The sequence below is a fragment of the Polyodon spathula genome, chromosome 9 (genome assembly GCF_017654505.1).
Source record: "Polyodon spathula isolate WHYD16114869_AA chromosome 9, ASM1765450v1, whole genome shotgun sequence".
Classification (NCBI taxonomy): domain Eukaryota; kingdom Metazoa; phylum Chordata; class Actinopteri; order Acipenseriformes; family Polyodontidae; genus Polyodon; species Polyodon spathula.
Genome location: NC_054542.1, coordinates 28,599,053 through 28,607,997, shown reverse-complemented (window position 1 = coordinate 28,607,997; position 8,945 = coordinate 28,599,053). Strand labels below are relative to the sequence as shown.

At 38.4% G+C, this 8,945-nt stretch overlaps 1 protein-coding gene across 1 annotated transcript; it reads left to right on the top strand.

Moving 5' to 3' along the window:
• Nucleotides 1-2,028: 2,028 nt before the first annotated feature.
• Nucleotides 2,029-5,687, top strand: LOC121320610 (mid1-interacting protein 1-B-like). Its single transcript, XM_041259088.1, has one exon. It carries the CDS (start codon nucleotides 2,551-2,553, stop codon nucleotides 3,037-3,039), a length of 489 nt encoding a protein of 162 aa, XP_041115022.1. The 5' UTR covers nucleotides 2,029-2,550; the 3' UTR covers nucleotides 3,040-5,687.
• The last annotated feature ends 3,258 nt before the right edge of the window (nucleotides 5,688-8,945 follow it).

Below are 8,945 nucleotides of genomic sequence, written 5' to 3'. Positions count from 1 at the left end.
TTTGAACTTATTTAACAAACAGGGCTCGAATTACGGCGGGGGGTGATTATTTTGCGATAGAGGTGGTCGAGTTTTGACTCGCCCACCAGGGTGACCACCCGTCCCTAATTGGACCGGACAGTCCTTAAATGTAAAGATCAAGTCTTATTCCCAGTCCCGAGCTAAATGACTCCTAGACACAGTGAAACCATAGCTGTTTAGAGCAAAGCCCCGGCCCTGTCGCAGCATCTCGCAATGCCTTAAGCTTCCCCAGATTGATTGACACACTGTACAGACAATCTAAGACATAAACTATAGTCCCAGTATGATGTGGCGTGTTACACTCACGCATCACATGTTCCCCAACGTCCTGACACTGGTCTGCTTTGGCCACAGCAAATAATAATAATAATAATAATAATAATAATAATTCGTAGAATATTATTTAAATTTCAAGCTAGACAGATTTGTCTTTTTTATGCGAAATGGCTTACTCTAAAGGGCAAAGTGACAGCACTGATTTTGACAGGTCGGTAAAGAAGGCGTTTTAATATATTAAACATACAATATTTAAATAGTGTAAATATACAACAACCCACCCCAGCCCTCTAAAAAAGGCAGGGGTCCCGTTTTTGCATTTTGAAAAGGTGTCACCCCCCCCCCCCCCCCCCCAAACTAAGAACTTGAATTTAAGAGAAACAAAATAAGCTGCTTTAGAGTCTAACAGTTAACATTGGGGACTAAAATGATGTCCAGTTATCGTGTTTATTTAGGGTCCAGCATGCACAGGGATATCTGTCATGCGCATCAGTGCAGCAGACTTTCACAACTGGGGTAAATAAGCAGCGGGAGATGTTGATGAGGTGCCAAATGTGTAGGAGTGAGAGAGACAATTCGCAAATCTACATCCTCAGACTTTATATGTTTTCTGCCACAATTTTCACACTATATTAAGTCAAATGACAGTAATAATATATATATATATATATATATATATATATATATATATATATATATATATATATATATATATATATATGTTTTTTAATATGATGGGCATTGACTGGAAACTGCTTACAGATCATTTACTGTTACCTATATTTCTTAATGCAATGTATTTGTTATTTAAATATAATTTTTGAAAACAATCTGTGCAAAAGAGTACAGCAGTGCGCTCTGTTAATAAGTGAATGAAAAGGGTTAACATTAAGTATTGTAGTTTGACATTTAATGTGTGAGGACAGTATGGTTTGGTGTCGTTTACTTTATCTCATTTAGGCACATATAGTTTAACCGTTACAACGCCTGTTTGTTGCCTTTAACTTGGCTGAAGCCCAGGCATCAGAAACGCAAGGAGTCGGACAAGGGAATCCTACTCTGATATGCCAATTTAGAATGAAAGCTTTTACAAATCGACCGGCAAGAACGTGATTGGCTGAAACCCAGTGTACTTCGGTGGGCTGATGACTTTTCTTGTATGTTCATTACCTACTTACAACACATGGATCATTGTGAGAAGACTATGCTTATTGTTACTTTCGGGTTCATAATTAACCGTTACAGCACGATGTGTTTATTTGTGAGATGAATACATAAATAAAAATACGCTGCAAACGCGAATGGATGTTTTTTTTTTTTTTCTTTACTCAAACTAAAATTAATAAGTTCAGTAAATAACAAGGAAAAACGAGTCACAGCCTGTAAATTAAAAACGTACAAGTTACAGTCGGCCGTGATTCCATCCAATCGTGTATAACTAAACAGATCAATGGAGCCTTTCTTTAAATCCCAATATGTAAATATTTTATATTTTAAAATGTAACTTAATAAAAGTAATAATAGTTGAATACTGCTTAAACACACACACACACACACACACACACACACATTCATATTTCATTCATATTACTAGTTTTAAAAAAAATCGAAAATAAGTAAACAAGGAAGTGAAATCCAGGGTCACATCCTATTCTACCCTCAGTTGCTGGGTTACAGAGCCTGTGATCAGTAAAGTTGGCTTTGGCGTGCATGAGAGGAGCAAAGGAGGAGCTTTTAAAAAAAAAAGTCGAATCTAGCTCATGTGTTATTTCAGGACGTTTAGATCCAGCGCTAACCTGTTCCAAACAAAAGAGGCAGGCACCTGGTTACACCTTTATAGATAAATACCCGAAGGAAGCCATACGTTTGCGGATCGTACACTTGCGTGTATTTTGTGACAAACTCAAACGGCGAAGACTCCTAAGTTGTGTCATTGTGCCGCAGAACATGAGCAGGTTGCATATTGAGGAACTCACTGCACACAGCTACTACTACAGGATAGTCGTTTGTATCAGTTCGAAAACCAGTCGCTGTCGTTGCTAGGATCCAAGCTGATTACTATACTGTATCGAGGCAGTGTTAGTGGAGCAGCAGTACTTAGTGTGCTAAGAAAAAAACACCTAGGACTCTTAATCTGACTTGAAGGGGCTGCTTGCAGTTTGCTCTGTCTGTAATTGCTTCTTAAGGACGCCGACAGTGTGTGCAGTTGCAATAAAGAAAAGCTGCTGTGTGACAGAGAATTATATCGCAAACATGATGAAGATTTCGGAACCCAACAACCAGAGGCATTCGCTTTTCAGTGCGATGAACCGCTTTATCGGGGCGGTTAACAACATGGACCAGATTGTGATGGTACCGAGCCTTCTGAGGGACGTGCCGGTGGAGTACGAGGAGGAGAAGGACGCTGTAGTTAACAACGCTGTCGTATTAACCGGAGGCAGCGGGGCTGCCAGCTACCTGACAGACAGGGACATGTACAGCTACTATGTTTTGCTCAAATCCATCAGGAACGATATTGAGTGGGGTGTCTTGCAGCAGGGAGACGACAGGAAAAAAGAGAAACTGAGCACCGCCGTGGATGTCTGCAGGCTTGACCCGGAGGAGGAGGACGAAAACCTGCAGAAACAGTTTCATTTTCACCTGAGCGGACTCCACACGGTTCTCTCGAAGCTCACAAGGAAAGCGAACACCCTCACCAACCGATACAAGCAAGAGATCGGCATTGGCAGCTGGGGGCAATAATGGCACATTTCCGCTGGATCGGGCAGGCGCACTTTTTAAGTTAGATTTCACCTTACAAGTGAAAACCTCGGAAATTATACACACACACACACACACACACACACTTAACAGTAAAACTACAACACAGTTTTTTTCTTAATTTGTGTCTGTATTCTTCAAAGCGCTGTTACTAGTTTTACAAAATGTATTAGGCGTTGTTGTCGGTGGCCTCTAGCTCTATCGGTGGAGATTGCATCGTCTTATTTAAACTACTACGACTGGTATATATTTTTAAAAACGAGAATGTATAATCGTATTTTTTTCTTCTCACCTGCATGTGTTAAAATTGTAAAATCTAACTGGAACGTAGAAACGGGAACACTGTCTGTGACGATCGATATTGCTACAATATTACTAGCAAAATGATGTGAGGCTGGAACAAAAGCCAATGAACCCATGTTATAAATATTGTAAGAACTTATGGAGCCAACTGATAATTCTATTTTCTGATTGTGTAGAGTAATGAAGTTCTCCATGACACGACTGTACGATATGAATGATTTAAAAAACTGTAAAGGATTCTTTAGACTTTATTTTTTACACGCTGACATAGATTGTACAGAAACAAATACATTTGTACGTCTATTTGCCGCCTCTCTTGTTTATTGCTTTTATACTCGGTGAAACCTGTAGACAGGCTGGATCGTTTGGAACACTTAATAAGATTATAATAGGAGAGTGTGATATGAAAAATTATTGAAAACAAATATAAACCATATGAGCTTTACTAAATCATTTGAATTTGATTTTAGGTGATTAAGATGAATCCCAATTTTTACTTAAGGTTGGGTTATCGTGATGTGTTTCCTGTTTGTGACAGATTCCTTAAAGCTGATGAAATGGGTGTGTTTGTATCTCGATCTACAGGGTTAGAAACTCACACTAATTCTTCACCCAGTCCTTGATTCCAGGTGTGTTATTTACATATAGGTGCTAGCAACACGCACCCTTCTAAATCTACTGGTACCTGAGTCTGTGGGGTTACATTTTGGAGTTGTTTTAAAAGCTAAGGGAGAGAAAAAATATTTAACGGGCCTACTAAATACTTAAGTGAGGCTATTTCTGAAACCCAGGACTGGGTGCAGGACAAGAGTGAGTTTCTGCTCTTGTGAATATGTCCTCTCTGGAGTCCAGCCTTGGCAGTGGTCCTGGAGTTCTCACACATCACCTTCCCGGAGCAGTCATCCTGCCTGTCTGTCTTTCAGTAATCTCCATTTGTGCTTCTTACCCAGAGAAAGCATAAACAGTGGCTGAATAAGGAGATTTGTTTGAATAGTCAGAGAAGGTTTAAAAACATGTGGTGGGAATTTTAAAAGTTTTTTGCCCGGCTGTTGAAAGCTTGGGAAATTCCCACAACTTGGTGGGAAAATACCTGAAACATGTAAAACCTCAGACCTCTAGAAATATTCCACTCCAGCTTCCTTTGATTTTGCTTTTCCTCACTGCATATCCCCTCGCATGTCACACTTTTGAGTTTTACCTATCTGGAAAATCTCTTAATCTTGGAAGGTTCTTTCACACCAGTTATTAAGAGCGTCAGAATCTGGGCATATAAGGAGATGCTTGTCTGTTTGTCTTTCCATTCATACATAAGTGTCATTTTTGCAGTTTTTCATGCACATAACATGAATGTAGTCCATGGTCATCTGCTTTTTTTATGATGTTGAAAGCGACAATTTTACATTGATAATCGTGGCAGGGTACTTCTGTTACTAAAATATTAATTGCTTTATTGGTTCAGTTAAGTAATTTAGATTATGACTGGTTCAAATAACTGAACCAGAGTGGCCATCAGGACTCCTGGTCTAATGTAAAATACTTTTTTATGATGCCAGTTTTAAACATATTTTCTTCAGATTTGAAGTGTTTTTACATCAATTAAGTATCAATTGGTTAAAGAAGGCAATTGAATCTGCAGAAAGATGTTGTCAGATGCCTTGTACTTAAAAATGGAGGTCAGCTGTTGGAGGAAATTGAATGAAGTAGACTGAGTTTCACCTCTTGCTGATTAGGATGGCTCTGCATCTGTGCCAGCTCTTTGTGCTTTCGTGGAACTCGGCCAATAGATTGACTTCCAGCAAAATACCAGGAGTTGCAATGCTCGCCTGCCTCCCCAAATGTTCTCTTTTTAATGAAGTGCTCGTTAGAGCGTTTATAAATGGAGCCGAGAGACCGGCCTGCATCGCAATGTTCTGTTGGTCTGCCAGCCCTGAATCAAGTTAACCAGATATCAAACACCTTTAATTTCTGGAGGCGCTGAACTACTGTGGTAATTGGAGCAGTTAATTTGAAGCCAAAGCATTGCCAGGTGAAGGAAGCAAGAACGTGTTGTGATTTTCTCTTGTTTTTGCATTATTGTGAAGAAGCTGAATGGAGCAGGACCTAGTTATACCAAGGCAGGAATCGCAGGTTATCTTCTCCAGCCAGCTTAGCCAACAATACATACTGCATATGCAACTGAAGGGAGACCTTGTTCATGGTCTTGTCTGCTTACTGAAGTCAGCATCTGTTTTTTTTTTTTTTTTTTTTTTAAACCGTTAATGTTCCAACCACAACTACATCTTTTTATTGCACAAATATAATTGTAATAAACTTGACTGATATATCGATCAATGCGTTTTTGTATTTTTAAAACCCTAAAGAACACAGTTAGGCACGGCCCCAGTGGGTACTGAGTGCACCCCAGTTCTGATATGAACAACAAACCTGAACAAGCCCTGTGCTTGCGGACAGTGGTGGTGACAGGTTAAATTAAACTCTCATCTAAATGAGCACAGACAACCAGCAGCTTGCTGGTATGAATACTTTTATTAGACATAAGCACTTTGAAATGCAATGTTCAGACCAACCTGTGGTCTGCAAGTAATCCCTGGTTGTACCTTAGCAATTATCAAAATAAATACTGACTACTCATTTCTACAAAATCCAAATGTTAATTTAAGAATATCCTCTGAGAGTGCTTACAAATAGCTTGTGAACCAACTATAGTACCACGAAACTGAAGTGTATTGTGTCCCTACATATAAAAGTATAGTGATTATATTTGTGGATTTAAAAAATGGGAAAATATTTACACTTTGTTTGAAGGAATGCTAATTATCTGCCGGTAGTAACGTCTGGAGTGCAATATCCATTGCATATGGAACAATTATACAGAATGTACATCTTTAACTGTACTTGCTCTAGTTGCAGAGCATATAGAGGAAACCAGATGTTTCTGTGGTCCAGTAGTGTCATATTGCTACTACTTGGAGGATTCTCAGTCATATGTATTTTACCACAGTGGAATAAAAATACATGCTATGAGTTCCTCCAGAAGCTCATTGAAATTAATTTCTGTCTTAATGATTTGACATGTTCTTAAAATGCCATTAACCTCAGTATATATTAACTCACTCTGCAAATATGTGAAACAATTCTGCTTGTTCAGTGCTTTGCCTGCATAATTTCACAGCAGTTGAAAAGTTCCAAACACTTGGCAAACAAGAAAAAATATTATTATCACTTCACTTTCTCAAAGTTCCAACTACCAACGGAGCCATGCAAACACATGGGATAACTGGAACATGTTTTTTTTTTTATTAGCTGTTTTGTTGCAAAGTCCCTGAACTCAGACTTCTGTCAAGTGGCCTTCTTGTTCATCTACATTCAATAGATCTCAAAGGAATTTCCCTTGGGCTTTCAGCAGGGAGAAAAAGTGTCCTCATTACTTGAAATGACTGTTTGCAAGTGTTCTAAGGCAATAACTTTCACATGTGCTAGCAATTGTAACGGTAGGAAAAATCTGAGACAGAATGTTCTCTGCATCAAAAGCATGTCTGGGTCAAAAACAATGCTCATTATAAAGGTCAGAGATGAAGGGGAATATGGTCAGCAGTCAGGTCACCTGTATTCTCTTTTGTTCTGAAAGAAGAACCAAAGGAAAGACACAGCTGGATTTGAATTAGAGCATTTTACTGCACCAGACAGCCCCCCCTGGAATGCACCAACCAACTATTCTTGACTGGTGCAATCCAGGATGGTTCCCCAGTGCTGTAAAATTCTCTACAGAAATCCAGCTGTGGATTATCAGAGTATAGGCTGATTAAATCAAACCCAAAGTCCTATTTTTATAAATACCGGTACTACACACTTTGATAACCATGTCTTTTTGTGGTGTCAACTCTTATGCCTTTAAGCAATTTGGTTGACAGTAACTCTCTAGACAATTTCTTCTCAACACTTTACCATCACATGTTCCACAATTCAAGCTGTATTGCAGTAATAATAGAAATGAAAAGTGTATTACTGAACATCTTAAGGTTGAATGTTAAAGTTATGGATGAGCTATAGAAATAATAAAAATGCAAATGTAATCTCCATCTGAAATTGCTGCCGCTCCATATCATTATGTAGCTAGCGGAGGTGCAGCCAGCTCCCTCTCAGGCGATTGAAAAAGAAGTTGTGAAAGCAATGGGCACAGCAATGCAACATATGCATACACACAACAGTGAGAATTCAATTAGATGTAAAAAAAAAAAAAAAAAAAAAAAAATAATCTCTACGACTGTTTCCATTGACATGGTATACTGAATGTATTTTATGAAACGTTTATTCATTGTTATTCTTCAAATATGTTTTCCTCTTTGTATGTCACATTTGTACCTTGCATATAAGCAGGTTTTGGTCAGATAATATTGACAAGTAGACATTTTTGGAATGTGTTTATTTACCAGGGCTTTGTTACCAACGGCAACCTGCCAACCAACACAACTACATTAAAACATAATTCATGCATCGACAATACCCACCGTTTGATTATTAACCTTGATGTGTATACAGCAAACCCCAAAGATTTTTTAATGGTTTTCCGTAAATGTACCACTATTTAAAAAAAAAAAAGAAAACAATGACATTTCCTTTGAAAAAATCATATAAAATCAGTTGTTTCTGAGATCAATTTCCTACTACAAATTGTGACAACAGAGGGTTAAGCTGCATTATCTCATCTTGAAGAAGAAAATTGGCAGGCAATTTAGGAGCCAGACAAATGCAGGGAACCCATTACTGTAAATTTAAATTCAAGTGGCTTCATTCGGCATACATTAGCATTTCAATGCAGAGCCATGTGTGGGTGGTGAGGTGAAGTGGGGTGCCATTCCTATTGTTACTCTAGGGAGTCAATTGTTTCAAGGGGAAAGTCATCGTTTGTAGTAACCCTAATACTATATAACACAAGGTTTACCATGCTTTTTTAAATGCACTAACCACAGATTACCATGTCTAAAACATTCAGTTTTTTTCACCATGCTATATCATACTTTGCCTCTGCTTAAACATACATTTTTGTACTGTGAAATACCACAAAATATACAATACAAGAGCTGTTTGCACGTCATTGGTAAAATTCATGCCGCCAAATTGGGAATTTCTTGAAAATCCCTTAGCTGTAAATGGTTAACAGTGATAATGAATATTTTACAGCCTGGTAGACCAATGTACTGCAGTGTCAGGCTTTCTGAGATCAGATCACATCAGTGAAAGCTAGTGTGATGTATGTAATTTTAGTCCAGGCTTGAGGAGGTTATATTTCATTTTCAGAGGTGTGTAAATATTTCAATGTACTGGCAGACTGCAGTGTCACTTGCTTCTGTGCTCCGATTGTTTGAGGTTAAACAGCTACTATACTTCCTTAGTCTGTACATAATCGTTATTTGCACGTTAACAGTTCAAGCCATTTTAATAAAACAAAGCATCACAATAATAATACAAACCCAGTGTAGTTGGAAATTATGGTAACAGAAACACATATATCACCGTGATGAGCACGATTCGAAACTCTCCAGTGAGACAGCACTGTGTTAGGCAAACGACCTCCACAGTTTTGT

Coding starts and splice junctions, on each gene's coding strand:
- LOC121320610 (XM_041259088.1), top strand. CDS start 2,551: ATGATGAAGATTTCGGAACCCAACAACCAGAGGCATTCGCTTTTCAGT.